The 20,454-nt window shown below is 46.1% G+C and overlaps 1 protein-coding gene across 3 annotated transcripts in view; it reads right to left on the bottom strand.

Annotated features, from left to right (window-relative positions):
* LOC119967538 (visinin-like protein 1) overlaps window positions 1-20,454 on the bottom strand; it is a 157,009-nt gene that overhangs the window by 78,064 nt on the left and 58,491 nt on the right. For 2 of the 3 annotated variants that reach the window (XM_038800223.1, XM_038800225.1), the window contains exon 2: window positions 11,865-12,031. In XM_038800223.1, the coding sequence (XP_038656151.1) occupies window positions 11,865-12,026 (162 nt within the window). In that variant the 5' untranslated portion in view covers window positions 12,027-12,031. Of the gene's footprint in view, window positions 1-11,864; window positions 12,032-19,446; window positions 19,481-20,454 lie in introns of those variants that run through there. The other variant, XM_038800224.1, reaches the window with a different exon arrangement.

Raw genomic sequence — 20,454 nt, forward strand, 5'->3', positions numbered from 1 at the left:
AAGGGTCCTTCTCGCTTCTGTTAAAAAATGATAAGGACCCGGTACAGTGTGGGTCGTACCACCCGATTTCTTTAGTTTGTTTTTAAATTTAGAGTACCCAATTAATTTTTTCCTATTATGGGGCAATTTAACATGGCCAATCCACCTACTCTGCACATCTTTGGGTTGTGGGGGGGGCGGGCGAAACCCACGCAAACACGGTAGAGAATGTGCAAACTCCACACGGACAGTGACTCAGAGCGGGATCAAACCTGGGATCTCGGTGCCGTGAGGCAACAGTGCTAACCACTGCACCACCGTACTGCCTCGATTTCCACATTAAATATGGATGCTAAGATTTTTTAAAATTCATTCATGGGACATTGGTGTCGCAGGCTGGGACAGCATTTCTTGCCCATCCCTGATTATCCCTTATGGGGGCAGTTAAGAGTCAACCACATTGCTGTGGGTCTGGAGTCACATATAGGAAAGGATGGCAGATACCCATCCTATTAGTAAACCAGACGGACTTTTACAACAATCGACAATGGTTTCATGATCATCATAAAACTTTTAATTCCATATTTTTGTTGAACTCAAGTTTCACCATCTGCAGTGGCAGGATTTTAACCTGGATCCCTGGGTCCCTGGTTTACGAATCCAGTGACAATACCACTACACCACCACTTCCCCAAGGTTCTAGCACTGAGGTAGGAGGAGTGTCTCCCTCAGCTTATTGGGGAAGATCAAAGGGGGTTTGCGATGGGCAGGGATTTGCTATCAAATATGTGGCGGCTTTTAAATGTGGTGTTGTCTCCATCGGAGGGAACGGAACAGGAGGTGATTGTTGCATTGGATGCCGAGAAGGCTTTTGATAGGATAGAATGGGGATATTTGTTTGCAGTGCTGGAACGGTTTGGGATAGGGCCTAAATTTGTGTTCTGGGTTTGGGGGTCACATAAGGAACCTAAGGCCAGCGTCCGTACAAATAATGTGAGTTTGGGATATTTTCAGCTGCACTGGGGAACGAGGCAGAGATGCCCTATGTCCCCCACCCCCCTTGTTTGTCTTGACAATTGAGCCTTTGGACATTGCCTGAGGGCCTCGGCTAGGTGGAAGCGGATAATTGGGGGGGGGGGGGGGGGGGGGGGGGGGGTTAGAACACAGGGTGTCCTTGTGTTTTAATGATTCTTTTATATGTGACAGACCCGGTTCCCACAATGGGTGATATCATGGCGCTATTGAAGCATTTTGTGGCATTTTAAGGGTACAATTTGAATTGGGAGAAAAGGGAGTGTTTTCCGGTCACTCCGCCGTGGAGAGGAGCCAATCAGGGGGTGTTGCCGTTTGTTTAACGAGTTCTCATTGTAAGTATTTGGGGGTGCAGGTAGCTCAGGATTGGGCCCAGCGTTGTTGCATTGAATTTTATTAGCCAGGTGAGTAGGGCCAAGGCTAACCTGAGGAGGTGAAATAGTCTCCCTCTGACCTTGGCAGACAGAATACAGTCAGTAAAGATGAATGTTTTACCACGGTTTTTATTTTTGATCCAGTGTTTGCCGGTTTTTCTGCCTAAATCCTTCTTTGGGGGAGTTGAGTGATTGATTTTGTCCTTTATTTGGGCAGGTAAAGTAGCCACGATTCGGAAGATGTTCCTTCTGAGAGACCGACAGTCGGATGACTTGGCTTTGCGGAGTTTGATTATTACTAGGCAGCGAATGCAGAAAAGGTGCTGGGATGGTGTCGGGATCCTGAGGATGTATGGATGCTGATGGATTTGTGTAGTGGGGTTGGGGTTGGGGGCGTTAGTGACAGCCTCGTTTCCGATTTCTCCAAGGGGAATATTCAGCGAAACCGGTGGTGGTCTCTACATTGAAGATATGGAGACAATTTTTGGGGGTAGCACTTTAAATTGGGGCTGGTAACGAAGCTGGTGCTGATTTGGGTGAACCACATGCTTGAGCCGGCGAGGTTGGATATCAGGTTTAGCGGATGGGAGGAGAAATTTGTTTTCAGAGGGGCGATTTGCGACCTTGAAGGAGTTGTCGGTGAAATTTGGGCTTCCGCACTTGGATACATTTAGGTATCTGCAGGTTCACAATTTTGGGATAAAGATCTTTCTGGCATTCCCTGTCATGCTGCCTTCCTTGTTGCTAGAGAGTGTTTTGTCGCTTGCAGGGATGAAGATGGGGAGCACCTCGGGGTTTTATTGCAGGATTATGGCAGAGGACGCAGTGTCAGTGGAGGAGGTTAATGCCAAGTTGGAGGAGGAGTTAGGGTTAGAATTGGAGGAAGGGGTGTGGTGCGAGGCTTTGCGGAGTGGGAATGCTACATCTTTATATGCGAGATTGGGGTCACTGCAGTTGAAGGTGGTGCATACGGCTTATTTGACTATGTCCAGGATGAGTATCTTGTTTGTGGGAGTGGAGGATAATTGTGAGTGTTGTGGGAGGGGTCCGGCTAACCATTACACATGTTCCGGTCATGTCCTGAGCTCAAGGGGTTCTGGGTCTCCTTCTTTAGAACCATGGCAGCGATTCTGCAAATTGAACTGAAGCCCTGTCCCTTGGGGGCCATATTTAGGGTGTCAGACCTCCCGCAGCTGTGGGCGGGGCAGGGGCTGATATCCTGGCCTTCGCCTCATTGATTGCTCAAAAGCGGGTGCTGATAGGGTGGAGTTCAGCTTCTCCGCCCAGTGCCTCAGTATGGCTGGGGGTTCTGATGGAGTTTTTGTACCTCAAGAACGTCAAGTACACCGCGAGGAGTGTTGCTAGGCAAGGGGGAAGGAGTAGGGGATGGAGAGAGTTGGGGGGACTTTCTTGTTGGGGGTCTTTTTGTTTAGTGAGGGACTTGGCAGAGTGGGGGATGGTTTTGGTTTGTTTGTTAGTGTTTTATTGTTACGTGTAAAATAGAAAATGTTGAATAAAAATGTTTTTTAAAGTAATTATATTGCAGCGTGTGAACTAGCTGCCTCCAGTGCAACAGGGACTGCAAGTCAAAAGGACTTAATTTGCAGAAACGAATCAGCAGCTCAAGCAGCATCTGTGGTGAGATTAACAGAGTTGGTGGCTGTTTATCAGCACATGTTTGATTGAAACAAACATTAAGAGTTAATGTGTTGACGCTTGTGTGTCCTCTGAAATGGCCTAGCAAGTCATTCAATTGTATTCAACCGCTACAAAACCATAAAAAAGGAATGAAACCAGACGGACCACCCAGCAACGGCCTAGGCACCGAAATCGACAACGGCAAACCCAGCCTTGTCGATCCTGTAAAGGTATTTGCCAAAGTTGGGAGAGCTGTCACACAGACAAGTCAAGCAGCAGCCTGACATTGTTATACTGACAGAATCATACCTTTCAGACAATGTCCCAGACAGCACGATTACCATTCCTGGGTATGTCCTGTCTCACCGGCAGGACAGACCCAGCAGAGGTGGTGGTGCAGTAGTACACAGTTGGGAGGGAGTTGGCCTGGGAGTCCTCAACGTCGACTCTGGACCCCATGAAATCTCATGGCTTCAGGTTAAACATGGACAAGAAAACCTCCTGCTGATTACCACATACTGTCCACCAGCAGCTGATGAATCAGTGCTCCTCCATGTTGAACGCCACTTGGAGGAAGCACTGAGGGTGGTAAAGGTGCAGAATATGCTCTGGGGGACCTCAACGCCCATCACCAAGAGTGGCTCAGTAGTACCACCACAGGTCGAGCTGGCCGGGTCCTAAAGGACATGGCTGCTAGACTAGGAATGCAGCAGGTGGTGAGGGAACCAACAAATGGAAAAAACATACTTGACCTCATCCTCACGAATCTGCCTGCTGAAGATGCCTCTGTCCATGCCAGTATTGGCAGAAATGACCACTGCACAGTCCTTGTGGAGGCAAAGTCTCATCTTCACAGTGAGGCATTGTGTTGTGTGGCACTACCACCATGCTAAATGGGATAGACTTCGAACAGATCTAGCAACTCAAGACTGCTATCCATGAGTCGCGTGGGTCATCAACAACAGCAGAATTGTATTCAAGCACTATCTGCAACCTCATGGCCCAGCATATTCCCCACTCTACCATTACCATCAAACCAGGGGATCAACCCTGGTTCAATGAAGCATGCCAGGAGCAACATCAGGCAAATTGAAAAATGAGGTGTCAACCTGGTGAAGCTACAACATGGGGCAACTTGTGTGCCAAACAGCATCAGCAGCAAGTAATAGACAGCTAAGCGATTCCACAATGAACATATCAGATCTAAGCCCTGCTGACCTACCACATCCAGCCATGAATGGTAGTGGACAATTAAGCAACTCACTGGAGGAGGAGGCTCCACAAATATCCCCATCCTCAATGATGGAGGTGCCCAGTACATCTGTGCAAAAGACAAGGCTGAGGCATTCGCAACAATCTTCTGCCAGAAATGCCGAGTGAATGATCCATTCAGTCTCCTCTGTAGGTTCCCAGCATCACAGATGTCAGTCTTCAGCCAATAAGATTCACTCTATGGGATATCAAGAAACAGCTGAAGGCACTGGGTACTGCAAAGGCTTTGGGCGCTGCCAATATTCCGTCAATAGCGCAAAGACATGTTCCAGAACTTGCGGCGCCCCTAGCCACGCTATTCCAGTACAGCTACAACATTGGCATCCATCCGGCGAAGTGGAAAATTGTCCACGTGTGTCCTGTACACAAGAAACAGGACAAATCCAACCCTGCAAATTACCGCCCTATCAGTCTACTTTCCATCATCAGCAAAGTGATGGAAAGAGTCATCAACAGTGCTATCAAGCGGCACTTACTCAGCAATAACCTGCTCACGGACGCTCAGTTTGGGTTCTGCCATGGTCATTCAGATCCTGGCCTCATTACAGTCTTGATTCAAATGGGGACAAAAGAGTTGAATGCCAGAAGTGAGGTGAAAGTGACTGCCCTTGACATCAAGGCAGCATTTGACCGAGTACGGCATCATGAAGCCCTGGCGTAACTGTAATCAATGGGAATCAGGGCAAAAACTCTCCACTGAGTGGAGTCATACCTGGCACAAAGGAAGATGGTTGTGGTAGTTGGAGGTCAATCATCTCAGCTCCAGGACATCACTGCAGGAGTTCCTCAGAGTAGTGACCTTGACCCAACCTCTTCAGCTGCTTCATCAATAATCTCCCTTCCATCACAATGTTCAGCACGATTTGAGAGTCCTCAGTTACAAAAGCATTTCATGTTCAAATGCAGCAAGATATGGACAATATCCAGGCTTGGGTTGGCATGTGGAAAGTAACATTTGTGCCACACAAATGGCAGACAATGACCATCTGCAACAAGAGAGGACTTAATCATTGCCCCTTGACATTCAATAGCATTACTATTTTTGAATCTCCCACTATCAACATCTTGGAAATTACCATTGACCAAAAACTGAACTAGACTTTCCATATAAATACAGGAATACCTGGGAACTCCACCACCTGGAAGTTCTCCCCCAAGTCATTGGCCATCCTGACTTGGAAATATATCACCGTTCCTTCATTGTAGTTGCATCAAAATCTTGGAATTCCCTCCCTAACAGCACTGTGGGTGAACCTGCAATTCAGGGACTGCAGAGGTCCCAAAAGGCAGCTCACTACCACCTTCTGAAGGGCACCTAGGGATGGGTAATAAATGCTGGCCTAACCATCGACACCCACATCATGTAAATAAGTTTTTAAAAAATTGTCTTCACTAGTGCTGTACTGTTCTATTCTATTCTATAGTTGTTTGATTTTGGTGAACACTATTTCTTGTTCAGGTCCCCAATACCACAACATCTCCTTGGCAGTGAACTTGCGCAATGGTTCACACTCTCCTGATAACTTAGAAAAAAGTTTGCTAAATAGTTTACGAACACAACAAATCATCGCACTGCTTTCACTTCTGTCGCTCACTGTATCATTGCTACAGCTCTCATCTTGTCAGGATCCAGACCGTTCTCTGCCAATACATGACCTCTGTACTTGACTTTAGGTATCTTCAGTTGCAACGTTTACTTGTTCAGCTTCAGATTCACCTGGTGAGCTCTCTCCAGCAGTTGTATTAAATTGTGATCATGATCAGCTGTGGCTTATTCCATAGATGAGTAGATCATCCGCTGTGGTGCCCACTCTGGGAAGATCACTGACTGTCTGTCTCTTCTGGAGCTGGATAGTCTTCTAGAGCTGTGGAAATGCTAAATGACATGTGCATCAATCTTTACCTCCTGAATGGCAACCTTATAAAAAAAATGTTTTTAGAAAGCTGCAGCTTTCATCCAACTTCACTTTCCAGTGCCCATCCTTCAAATTTAGTGCTGTGAATATCTTTAACTTGGTGAGTTGCGGCAACATTCATTTGATGATTGGCACAAGGTAGTGAGACCGCTTCAGTAGTTTCTTTTGATCCTTTGGGACTAAGTGTACTCCCAACTTCCCAGGTTGTTTCACTGCTACCTTGTTGCTAATCTGTGTGAGTTGTCACTTTATTAATTACTACCCGCTTTTCCAGCTCTTCAATCTTGAGGTTTAGGCTGGAATTGAGCATAGCTGGGACTCTAGGCAGATGCTGAATTGGTCTTACATTCTCATCTACTTCTCCTGGTTGACGTCCCTGTAAAATCATCTTTGTACTTTTCAATATATTTTCTGCTGTCGATGATTTTGTGTGCTGTGACACATTGTGAATCCCTGTTGGCATATTCGGGGTTAGCATTCCAAGCTTTAGATTTGTTTCACCGGAAATGAGTGGCCACTTTGTCCCATCTATGATCTGGATCTCTAGACTTGTCCTTCTTGTCATTGCATTGGTCAGACATACTTTTCCTCTCGCTATGAGTAACGTTATGGACCAGGGTTTAGAGAACCCCAAAGTGTATCATGGAGTTCACCTGACCCACAACTTTTAATAGATTGTGGTGTGGGGAGCACACTCTACAAGTGTGGTACAGCAGAAATGGAAAAGTATTTTTTTAAAGCAAAACAATGTTTATTCTATGAACTCAAGTTAACCTTTTTAAAACATACAGTGAACATCTTAGCAACCATCAATTCAAATACAACCCCCAAAGACTACAACACTAAGTAATTCTTAATAACTTCCCAAACAACATCCAGAAGACAAAATAAACACCTTTTGACAGAAGCACACCAGGTTTACATTCACTACTGAAAATATTTCTAATTTCAAATTCACCAAATGATCAAGAGATAGTCTTTTCATGGCAGAGAGGTCAACAGTACACCTGCTTTGTCTGGTTTCAGCTCCAACACTGAAAACGAAACTAAAACACACCCTGCAGCAAACAGCCTAAAACAATAGTGAAAAGCTGACAGACAGCCCAGCTCCACCCATGCTCTGACATCACTGATAAACACCCATTTCTTAAAGGTGCATTTCTTAAACAACCATTTCTTTTTTTTAATTTAGAATACCCAATTCATTTTTTCCAATTAAGGGGCAATTTAGCGTGGTCAATCCACCTAGCTTGCAGATTTTTGGGTTGTGGGGACGAAACCCACGCAAACACGGGGAGAATGTGCAAACTCCACACGGATAGTGACCCAGAGCCGGGATTGAACCTGGGACCTCGGCGCCGTGAGGCTGCAGTGCTAACCCACTGCGCCACCGTGCTGCCCTAAACAACCATTTCTTAAAGGTTCTCTCACATGACACCTCCCCCCAAGAAAAATAAATAAATCATCAACTTCAAGATGGTTTCATTTTTCACCTTTTCACTATCTTTAAAAATGCACACAATAAATATACTTTTTCATTTCAAAAAACAACACATGCAAACAGGTATAATAATATCGTCCATTTTTTTTTGTTCGTCTTCCTCCAACTGAAATCCTTCTCGATTGACAGTCTCTTTGAACAAGAAGGTCTCTGCACAATCCATCCATTTCTCTACGCCTGCTCACAATACTCCAAATGAGGTCTGATATAGCCTCAGAAGTACATCCCTGGTCCTGTATTCTTGCTCTCCCAATATGAATGCTAACTTTGCATTTACCTTCCTAACTACCGACTGCTCTCACTTGCGGGGTCTTGTACACCTAAAACTAATCTACCTTTAATTAAATCATCTTTTAGCTGTCCAGGTTCACATGATTCTGTGTCACAGCCATCATATACTATTGACTGGTTTCTTATGCACCTTTTACTCTAGTGTTGAAGACATAGCGTTCATATTTGACATTCACTCAGGGTTCAAAATGTTCATTCAAGGCTTTCAAAGTGTCTGTCATCTGGTTTCTTTGATCATTGGTTAGATTTAGGGTGCTATACACTATGTAGCAGTCCCTCCCCAGCTGTGTTAGAAGCGTGGCTACTCTTATTGGTTCAGACTTGTAAATTAAGTCTCAAGCAATCTCAGTCTTGTGGTTGTAAGTGAAAACACTGCCAATTTTGCCATTTATTACATTTCATGTATACTAGAGCTGGGATTGGAAAATTTCCTGCAGCCGTTTTACCCACTCAGTATTTATTTGCAGCATTCAGGATGGTATTGCCTTCCTTTTTTCCCTTTTGCTTTTGCCTTGTTCCTTTTTTTGTAGCTTCTGCAGATTTGACCTTTTCTGCCTTTCTTTGTTGTATCTTCTCTGTAGCTAATTTTACTTGCAGCCATTGTATGCTTTTTATTTACCCTCATTTCAGCTGCTTTTTTAAAGATTTGAATCTTTCTGTGTGCCTGGGTTCTCAGTGTCTTCTCTGCAGCATTGTCAGGATTCAGAAATCTGCAGCAGGGATTCTCTGTTGGCAGGATCCTCCGCTTCGTTGGCAGTGCATCCATGCCTGCAGGTTACCTAACTGCGTGGGGTGGCCACAATGGGAAACCCCAATGGCTGGCTGCAGGAACTCAGGATCCCAGTGCCGGTGGGAGCGCTGTGCCAGAAAACGGGGCTGGCGGGACGGAGAATCCCGCCCACATTTTATCCCGACTCCTGACACCATGTTTCATGTATAAAGACAGTAGTCTTCTTCAGTGTCTATCTCAGTGAGAGGCTTTATTGAACTGATCAGAAATGTATGCCTCATGGCCAGTGCTTGCCTCATGACAGAGTGACATGACCACGACAAGCCAAATCGGACTTGTTGAGCGGGATTCTCAGCTTGCCGACGCTGAAATATCGTTTGCCGATCGGCCGGAGAATTATCATTTGCGCCGGAATCAGGGGCTGTGCCGATTTTGCGATGCTCCAGCTCCTCTAAAATAGCGTACTCGAAGAGTACACCGCATGCCATATGGACGGCCTCAGGACGTCACCTGAGGCCCTCCCCCATGCTCCTCCCCTGATGGGCCGAGTACCTGACAGCATGGGTTACTCATACTATTTTCTTCGTGAACTCGGCATGGCGGCTGCGGACTGAGTCCAGCGACGCAACAGTCGGGGGCGGGGGGGGGGGGGGGGGGGGGGGGGGGGGAGGGTGAGGGGGAGAACTGTTCCTTGGGTAGTGGGGGCTTTGGCGGGGTTTGCAGATACTGGTGGGGGGTGGTCCGGGGCTGGTGGGGGGGGGGGGGGGGTTACTGGGGCACAGTGTGTGGCCGGCCGGGTCCACGAGCAACCACCGCCATGTTGCATGGCTTGGCTGCTGCAGGCCGTCGTCGTGCGAATGCACGGCCACGCACCCGGCAATTCTCCGCCCACATCCGCAGGTAAGGCCGACTAGCCCCCCCACCAGAAGGAGGATCGGTGCACCTTTTGAGCCATTTGTTCTGGTGTAAAACGCCACTGTTCCCATGCCGGCGTCAGTCTTCAAATTGGAGAATCCAGCCCATTGTACTGTTTAATTTCCAAACCCAAACACACAGCACAGAATAGTAAAATAAAGGAGTCAGCAGCAGACAGGCCATCCAAACTTTCTGAGGAGGCAGTGATTGTACTGCTCACAGTGAATCCAGTGGAACAAAAATTTCAGAGAGATACGAAATAGCCGACTTTATTTCACCCATTTTATACCAGGAAACAAAGTCAAGGGGCAGGATTTCCTGGGTATCCGCCCCACGTTTCATGTGGCAGAGGCAGCCCGCCATTTGCTGTTGGTGGGATCTTCTGGTCCCACCATTGAGTTTCCTGTTTAATGCACCCCTCACTGCCGGGAAACCCGGTGGGGTATGTTGTCAGTGGGACTGGACGATTCTGCTGCTGTGAATGTTCAGAGCATACCTTTGCACTTTTAGGAACGTGCAATTATGAAATGCTTAAATTTTTTCAATCAAATGGAACAAATGCCATAAAAATGCATTGATATAATTTAAGAAATCACGGCACAGATCTCAGAGAGGATATATAAATACTTTATAATGTGCAGGCAAGTCACCATGAAACAGCACCAGGAAATAAAACATTTGCTCCATCTGGAGTAGTGGACTTCATTTTAAAAACTTCATCTATGCAGCTTCTTAACCTAGGGGTGGAGCCATAACAATGAGCTAAAGTGCATCATGGCATATGGGTTAACAGATCAGCAAAAAGAGCAAGGAAATTTGGCATAAGTATTGCCGTAACACACCTGCACCCCGGTTTCCACAATGTTTTACAATGAGGATTTGCGTTATATACCTAATTGCATAAATATTCATGAAATCTACCTTATAGAATCGCAGAATAATACCGCATAGAAATAGACCACTGTCCCGATCAAGACTGGCTCAGTGTATTTCTCTGCATTGGTCCAGGCCTACTCCTATTGTTAATATTCCATTATTTAAATGCTGATTCAATGATGGTTTGCGACAGAAAATTCCAGATTTTGAAACACTCTTTGTATGTGATATTATTTATGTGGTTATCTCAAATGTTTGGGTTTCTGCTACCATCCTACCAACCATTATCTTACCTCTCATCACAGTCAAAGTTTCTATCAAACCACCCTCTAATCCTTTCATCTTGAGTGACAGATGCCCAAATTCTCTTTTTTTTCATAACTGTAACTCCTCACCCATTGTAAGGTGATAGTGAAGGTGCATTGTACTTTTCCATTGTTTTTAAATGCTCCCTAGGATGGGATGCCCAAACCTGCACACACTGCTCCAACTGCAGCCTCAGATCTTGCACAAGTTCAACAAATCTTCTTTACATGTTTTTAGTTCTATGCCTTCCAACACGAAGTACGACCGAAACATTTTTGTTCAGTGAATTATGGTAGAATTCAATAATACCTTGAGGCTCACAGCTTTTGTTGATAGTAGAATTCTCCCTGAAGCACAGCACTTTCACAGATTTGTTGGGGCAAAGACTGGGGGCACAACCCGCCGTGAAAGGCAGCACGCCATTTTCCAGAAGGTCCCACCGGCGGGAATGACTGGAAAATCCAGGCCTGGATTATGCTTCCGCAGAAAAATCAACAGGGCGGCCTCAGTGTCGGCCCCACAAGTGCAATATGTTTACATATTTCTTTGGAAAGAGGTTGTGCACGTAATAATTTCCAATCAACAGCTATGATTCACAACATCTCCATTCAACAGCCATCAAATAGTGTCTGATAAAAAAAACACCAAGATTCCATCAGACTCCAACATCACTGGGGGCTGGTGAAGTTACAGCAAAGAATTGGTAGAATCCTAGAACAATTTCTAGCCAGTGGTACAAAATGTTTGTTTATACATTCCATACCTCGCAATAAACTGACTTGTCTGAGTCTTAGAAATTTGTAAATCAATTTAAATAATAACATTGGGTCAGGTTGATAGTTTGCTATGCATGGTGAAATTGTCAAAGTCAATATAAAGAACTGTCTAATGAATCATTATAAAGTTGCAAATAGATTAAATCTTTCCCTGACATGTTTTACTGATAGGAAATTTATGTAGTATCAGCTGCTTTGTTTCAACCCTCAGAATAAGGTCACTGAGCAAAATTGATGTATATTTGAAAATACATCTACCTTTACATAGAGCTGTTGGAATTCATCCAGGTTCAGTCTGCCACTGGGACAGTCTTTAAGAAATCCTTTGTACCACTGTTTGAGTTCGTGTTCATTAAATTCTGTGTTCTTCACCAGATCCTCCATGACCTCAGGGGCAAGTTTGCTGTTTTGTTTCCCCATTGTCCCTGAAAAGACATGGCACAATATTTAAACAGGTAATTAATCATCATTTTAATTCATGATTTTCAACCACCAGATACGACGTGTGAAAGCAGATGCAATTTATTTTTACAGTTTCAATTTTCCAATGGCGAATGATTCATTTCATTCATTAAGATGATGTAAATGATAATCAGTAAGGTGATAGAGAAAGAAAAGGTCAAAATAATGTGCAAATATAATTATAATACCTGGCATCTTCAGTATACAAGGAACAATAGTGACAATTGGACCAAGAGTAAAAACCTATTTTCACCCATTTAAGTTATGGCAGAGCTTGACTTTCTAATGGTTAATGTCTGACAATAAATAATCACCTTGATATGAGGGTTGGTTTAGCTCAGTGGGCTAGACAGCTGGTTTGTGATGCATGGGTTCAATTCCCGTACCAGCCGAGAATTCTGAATTCCCCCTCTGTGTATCCGAACATGTGACAGAATGTGGCGACTAGGGGATTTTCACAGTAACTTCATTGCAGTGTTAATGTAAGCCTACTTGTGACAATAAAGGTTATTTATTTTATTTATTTATAGTTATTTGTTAGGTGAAGGTTAGAGAGGAAGTTTCTGAAGTTTACATGTACCTGACCCAAACTGAGTATGCTGAACACTGTAAATTGCTCCATTCCAGCATTGACTTCCATTGACTTGGGTCTGGATTCTTCCACCCCACCCGCCACAAGATCGACACGGGCAAGAGGTGGACAGTGGAAAAGTCCATTGACCTCGGGCGGGACTCTCCAGTCGCTGGCTGGGTGCGGTCAGAGAATCCAGCCCTTGGTTTACAAAATGTTTATACAATTATTTTATTTTTTTAACATGTTCATGTCAAGGTTACAAGATTTCAATTATTAAATTGCTATGCTATTTATTACAGCAAAATAAATTAAATTAAATATGCTATAAGAATGTGATGCATGGTTATTTGTTTTCACCTTCGCCTGCTGAAAAATTATTTGCTTACGCATTATAAACAATGTTTTTCTTCGGATTTAATAAATCTAAAAATCAAAATGTTTGTTGTTCACTTTTGGGTAACAGGTGAATATAATGCATTATGCTTTGCAAATCATATTTAAAAGGGAAGACAGCAGTGGTCTGAGGGAGGTTCTTACTGCACTACTCAAGGGTCCCTATCAGCAGGTTTACCCATAAGATTGTACGCACAAGAGGAAATAGCTGGTTTCTAAAAGGCGAAAGTGGAATGCACATGCAATATCACCTTAAGCTACCAATATAGATGTGCAGCTGATCCACAAATCAGAAGCATCTTGTAGCTGCTCGTAGGAGAGCCGTGAGCTTGGGAGCAACTGGCCCTAAATTAACTTAATCTACTTTGATTTTCAACAAAGTAGATTGGGAAATGCATAGCCAGATTTTACAGATGTGCCTGATCCAACTTAATTCCCCAGAAAACGCCAAGTGAATCTAGCCTTATTCACATTGCCGTAAAAGAGTTTATTTCGAATAATTACAGAGGGCAGCCAAACAAACTGCATCATGCTCTGCTGCATGTCCATAACTGTGATTGATCTAGATTACTGTTGCACAGACTCTGGCTGAAAACAGCCTCAGATTCACTGCAGAGTACCTTAGCTCCGGTTTAATGGAACAAAATCGAATTGTTGTCAGTTGTAGTTTACATCTTACAATACACTGTCAACCAGCATGTTGCAAAACAGGCTGATGAAACGCTACCCTTTCTCAAAAAATAAGCTTGTTATTTATAGCATTCTTCTTGGCAGCCATTATGTTTAAAAAAAGAACTATTCAGACACATGCAAAGTAAAATGCTCCATTTAAAAATTGTCTTAGCTCCTCCAGACTGGCAATCCCTTCCTCCAAATACAAATCCCTCACGTTGACCAGCCCCACTTCCCTCCCACCTCCTGTATACACTATCCATCCCCCCCCGGCTCAAACCCATGATTCTCGCACAGCGGCTTTAGCACCAACATCTCTTCCACCTTAAAGTTCCTCCTCAGCTGATTCTATATCTTCACCGTGGACTGCACCACTGGGCTCCCTGAATACCTACTCGAAGCCATTGGCAATGCTGCCGTCACCATAGCCCTCAAATGAGACCCCTTACAAGATTCTCCTCCATCCAAACCCACTCTACCCGTTCTCCTTCCCACCACCGCTGCACCTTGTCCACATTCGCCGCTCAATAATAATGAAGCAAGTTTGGCAACACCAACTGCTGCCTCTGCCTCTGTAGCAGGGTCCTCTCCACCCTCGGCACCTTCCCCTCCCATACAAAGTCAGGGATGATTGTGTCCACTTTCCGAAAAAAGGCCTTTGGTATAAAGATAGGGAGAGCTTGAAAGATAAACAAGAACCTCGGCAGAATATTCATTTTCACCACTTGGACCCTCCCCGCCAACGGTAAGTGCCGTGTATCCCACCTCTTAAGATCCTCGCTGGCCTCCTCCACCAGCTTCATCAAGTTCCACTTCTGGAGCCCCATCCATTCCCTCGCTATCTGAATCCCCAAGTATCTAAACCTATCCCTCGCTACCGTAAATGGCATCCCCCCTAAATTAGCCTGCTGTGCCACCTCATTCACCGGGAATACCTCACTTTTCCCCTTATTCAGCTTGTATCCCGAGAACCCTCCAAACCTCCCCAACAGACCCATAATCCTTCCCATACTCTCCAATGGATCTGAAACATACAGCAAGAGGTCATCGGCATAGAGCGTCACCCAATGCTCCCTCTGTCCCCTTATTATCCCCTGCTACTCTGCCAAACGCTGAGAGCCAATGGCTCTATGGTCAGCGTACACAGCAGCGGCGACAGCGGCCACCCCTGCCTCATACCCTTGTGTAAGTCAAAGCATCATGAGCTCATATCATTCATCCTCACCCTCACTCTTGGCGCTACATACAGCAACTGCACCCATGCCACAAATCTCGGCCCAAACCCAAACCTTCCCAAAACTTCGAACAAGTACCGCCACTCCACCCGATCAAATGCTTTCTCCACATCCATGGACACCACCACCTCCAGTACCAGAGCTCTCGACGGATTCATCACCACATTCAACAGCCGTCTTAATTTACTTGCGAGCTGCCTGCCCTTCACAAAGTCTGTTTAATCTTCTGCAACCACCCCCGGGACACAATCCTCCATCCTCCCGCCAACAACTTAGCCAATACTTTTAACATCCATGTTCAATAGTGATATGGGTCGATACAACCAACATTCCACCGGATCCTTCCCTTTTTTTAGGAACAGTATGATTACTGCCGGCTTCATCGTCTCCGGAAACTCCCCCTTCTCCAGTGCTTCAGTTAGTGCCCCCAACAGATGTGGTGCCAGGTCCGCCGCATATTCCTTATAAAATTCTGCCGGGTACCCATCCGGCCCAGGGGCCTTCCCCGACTTCATACCCCTGATGCTATCCAGCACCTCCCTCAGCCCCAGGGGCTCCTCCAACACCTGCCTCTTTGCTTCCTCCATCTGGGGAACTTCCTGCTCATCCAGAAACCTCCCCATGTCCCCCTCCTATCCTCCTGGGTCTGCCTCATAAAGTCCCTGGTAATACTCTCTAAATGCCTCATTTATCTTCCCTGGCTCTGACACCACATCCTCAGCCCCAGTTCGAATCTTCAATATTTCCCTGGACACAGCCTGCCTCTGCAGCTGGTGCACCAGCATGCAGCTCGCCTTCTCCCCATACTCGTATTGCACCCCTCTTGCCCTATGCAGTTGCCCTACCGCCCTCCCCATTGTCCGCCTGTCAAATTGCCCCTGCAACTTTTTTCTCCTCGCCAATCCCTCCACGGTGGGCACCCTCGAATATTCCCTGTCCACCTCCAGTATCTCGCTCACTGGACGGTCATGTTCCGCCTCCTTTCCTTATTCGCATGAACCGTAAATGAGATAATTTCTCCCCGGCCCACTGCCTTCAGTGCTTCCCAAAAAATGCCTGCCGACACCTCCCCATTCTGATTGAACTCCACATAATCCCTAATCGCCAACCGCACCTTATCATAAAACCCTCCATCCGCCTACAACCCTGAGTCAAACCTCCACCCCGGCCTCCGCTCTTGTCCCATACTGAACCGAATATCCAGCCAGTGGGGTGCGTGGTCCGAGATAACTATCCCAGCATACTCCACCCCAACCAAAATCTCCCAACTCACTACAAAGTAATCAATCCTCGAATACACCTTATAGACGTGTGAAAAGAAGGAATACTCCCTTCCACCTGGGTTCTGAAAGCACCATAGCTCCACCATACCCATCCTCTCCATAAACCCCCCAGCTCCCTTGCCATTCGTACCCTACCCATCGACCTGGGGCTCGATCTATCCGCCCTCGGCTCTAGGACACAGTTAAAATCTCCTCCCATGATCAACTGGTACGTGTCCAAATCCGCGATTGCTGTCTGCAACCCCCTCATAAAACCCACATCGTCCCAATTTTGGGGCATACACATTTACCAACATTACCGGTGCCCCTTCCAATACCCCACTCACAATCACATATCTCCCACCTGGATTCCTCACCTCCTTCGCACTCACAAATCCCATTTTTTTGCTCATTAAAATCGCCACACCCCTCGATTTCAAATCAAATCCCAAGTGAAAAACCTGCCTGACCCACCCCTTCCTTAATCTAACCTGGTCCTTCACATAGAGGTATGTCTCCTGCAAAAAGACAACCCCCGCTTTCAAGCTCCTGAAGTGCGCAAACACCCGCGACCTTTTAACCGGCCCATTCAGTCCCCGGACGTTCCACGTTACCAACCTTACCGGAGGCTTGCACCTCCAATCACCTCCACCGTCCGTCATCTTCCCCACTTAACTCCTGCCCCATTAATTCCACTCTGTACCTAGCCCATCCCAGATGGCCCCTTTCGTCGCCCTTGACCATGTCATCTCTCACCCCCTGCTGTGTTGCAGAAACCCCCTCCCCCGCTTTTCCCCTTCCCCTTCTTTCACCCCACTTCCTCTTTCCCCTACCCCCAGCCACTCCTCTTGGCCTTCTCCCCCACCACCTCACTTCCGTTCATCAGCATAACCTGCTAGCGCGGCTGCCCCTGCCCAAAGGCAGATCCTAATGACCTCCCCCCCACCCCCTTCCCTCCACTCCTCAGCTCAAAGAAGAAGGCGTCCTGCTGGCCTTACCCTCCCCCAAAACAAGGACTTCTCCTGAAATCCAGGTAGCCTTCTCCAAAAGCAAACAAACAGATGTTAAACACAAACAATCCCATAAAACAGGAGGAGGGATGGGTACATCCATCCACACATAAACCTTCACCCCTACAAGTTCTTACAACCTCAACATTGATCAGAAACCTCCCCCACAACAAAAAGGCAAAAATCCCCCAATCCCTACACCCACTTCAAACATGCTCCCGACCATTACATAATGCCAGCACCCCGGTTCCCAAGCATTGTCCATCAGTTCTCGCTCCTTAATGAAGTCTTCGTCCGCTTCTAGGGTCTTGAAATAATATGCCCGGCCTCCGAACGTCACCCATAGAGCACCCAAATCTGATCTGCCGCCGGTCCAGCACCGCCTTGGCCTGGTTGAAACCTGCCCGTTGTTTTGCCAACTCAGCTCCGATGTCCTGATAAATCCAGACATTATTTCCCTCCCAGTCGCAGCTACGCTTCTCCCTGGCCCACCGTAGAATTTTCTCTTTCTCCAAAAATTTATGGAGTCTCATGATCACTGCCCGCGGCGGCTCCCCAGCTCTAGGCTTTTGCCTCACAGACCTATGCGCTCAGTTCACTTCAGGGGCCTTACCTACCACCCCTTTTGCCACCAGCCCCTCCAGCATCTTCAAGACGTACCTCGTGGGACTCACACCTTCCACTCCTTCAGATAGGCCCACTATTCACAGGTTCTGCCTTTTCGAAGCATTCTTCTGCTCCTCCACCTTTGCCCTCAACAGTTTACAAAGGTCTCCTAGGAGCCCCACCTCCGCCTCCAGAGCCACCACACGATCACTGTGGTCCAAGATCACTCCTTCAATCTCCCGAATCTGTGACCACTACACCTCCAAACACCTCTCCATCCGCTCCAAAGTACTCTTCAGGGGTGCCACAGCTTCTACAATGGCCTTTGCGTGATCCTCATGCATTTCTTTCCTCTGTTTATGGAATTCCTCCTTGATAAAAGTCATCAGTTTCTGTGTCTGGGGCCTTACAGCTTGCCCCTCCCCCGCCTGCATGCTGCAAGAGACTGTCTGTAAAGCACAAGACTGTTTCAACTTTCCAGCCAAACCTCTCACTGTTTTTTGCCGGGTCCGGTGATCAGAAGACATAACATTCCAAGGGTAAACTACTCCTCTAACATTTACCTACGCCTTTTCATCAAAATTCCACCGGGTCTGGATAAAAAGAGCCCTTTTCTGTGACTTTGACCAGGAACAGCCCTTTATGTGACCAATCACTCCATAGTCACAAGCGGAAGTGCACACGGGTTTCCCAGCAACGAGGGACGCTGCCACCAGGAAATCCCGTGGACAACGGCGGGGTCAGTAGATCCCGCTGGCAGGCCACCTCTGCCACCAAAAAACACGTGGCGGAGTGATCAGCAAATCCTGACTTTAGTGTGGGCTAAACCGGGGAGAAACTCCACAGGGCCCAAAGAAGTGATTTAGTATGGCTTGATAGCGGTGGGGAACCCACCGACAGAGCTGTCGGGAAACTCCCAGCAAGTCCCGCCACAGATTCCACTTAAGAGGGTGGGGTTACCAGCTGTTCACGCCTGTGGAATATTCCATTCCTACCAATGGCACATGGGTTTTCCGGCAATGAGGGGTGCAGTTAATGGGAAACCCCAGGAAAATCATGCTGGCGGGCTGCCTCTGCCGCCAAAAACAAGTGGCGGACTGGGTGGTACATCCCGCCCAGAAACCTTTACATTAGGTCATCCCCAGCTAGTGTCCCATTGACTACCTTTGATCAGTATGTTTGTATATAAGATGCATGTGTTTTCTTAGCCACAGAGTGTGTACCCCAATTAAATAATTCCAGCAGCAAGCAGGAAGACGGTTATTTATTTTCTCACACTTTGGATTTTAAAACGTGACGTCTCATTCACTCATCTTACAAACTCTCACATACACAAAGATTAGATACAGATGAAGGTCAAAAAAATACAGTCACAGCTAATAATTATCTCACTCTCTTTCATGGCAGGTCTGCACTTCCTTAGATTAAGGTGAAACTTTTTAGTTGATGGAAAAGTCTGGTAAAGTGAAGGATTCTCAGTAGGCTGAGAAGATTCTTCTCGTCAAATTTCCTGGAGGTTGGTTCTCAGGTGAACTCAAAGTTGGAACATGTTCGGAAGAGTTATACTGTTCTGTGCTGTACTGTTCTATTACGATCTCACACTTTCAAGGTATTACTGTTTCTTACCTTGGCTGTTTGGCCGACTCGCAGCTGGTTCGATGACTTTTGCTGGAAATCTCTGTCTGTAAGTAGCTTCTAGCTCGTTTAAAAGCAGACAAAAATGGTTCCCTCATCATGCCAGAAATTCAAAGTCTTTTATACAAACAAAGAGTGGTGTGCATGCAGATATCAATCATCCTGCATTGATATTTGACACCTTAAGAGTTTGAGACAGTCAGTGCCTTTGTGTTGGAAAGAACTTTTCAATTTGGATTAGTTCCAGGAAAAGGTATTGATTCAACAACAATCTGGAATGGTTCTATTGTTCCCTTGAGTCAGGAGAGTGGTTTCAAGTCAGATGACCCTTGGGCAGCCATCTTTTGCAGTCTTTGGGGTTCAGTTTTAAAATATAAAATTTAGTTCAAAGTTCAAATTAGGACATGTTGGTGCTGGATGTGGTACTAGTCAGATGCAACATAGGCTTCATTTTGAAGTCATACATTCTGTCCTTATAAATTTTCATAACTTGTCTACATTTGTAATGAAAGTTTCTGCTGCAGGCTTGTTATGCTGTAATGACACACTCCTGTCAGTGGAGACTCTGCAATGCCTCCACTGGAAAATATGGGATGGATGTTCATCCTCTAAATGGGCCAAGCAGAGGCGGGACCTAAAAAAGTGGTTCTGAGTAAGATGGTCAGAATTCCCACCTCTGTTTCCACCCTTGGCTATTTTCATGAAGGTGGGGTTGGGAATGGGCTCAAGAACATGCCTACTCCTATGAAGGATGAAGCTGACCATGTTACTGGATTGCTGAGAGTCCCCAAATATAGGTTTTTAAAATTTTCATCAAGGTGGCCGATCTTTAGATGTGGTCATGTTGTACACCTGCTGTAAAGAGATGTGAACCAGAGAACAGGATGGGGGAAGAGTTTGAAATGAAGCAGTTTTGCCTCCTTTACAGCTCATCATTAAATGCTGCCTAATGAGTTGTATCTGTGTTAGGCAAGAGTTATGAAAGTACTTTGATTGGAC

The sequence above is a fragment of the Scyliorhinus canicula genome, chromosome 6, assembly GCF_902713615.1.
Source record: "Scyliorhinus canicula chromosome 6, sScyCan1.1, whole genome shotgun sequence".
Taxonomy (NCBI): domain Eukaryota; kingdom Metazoa; phylum Chordata; class Chondrichthyes; order Carcharhiniformes; family Scyliorhinidae; genus Scyliorhinus; species Scyliorhinus canicula.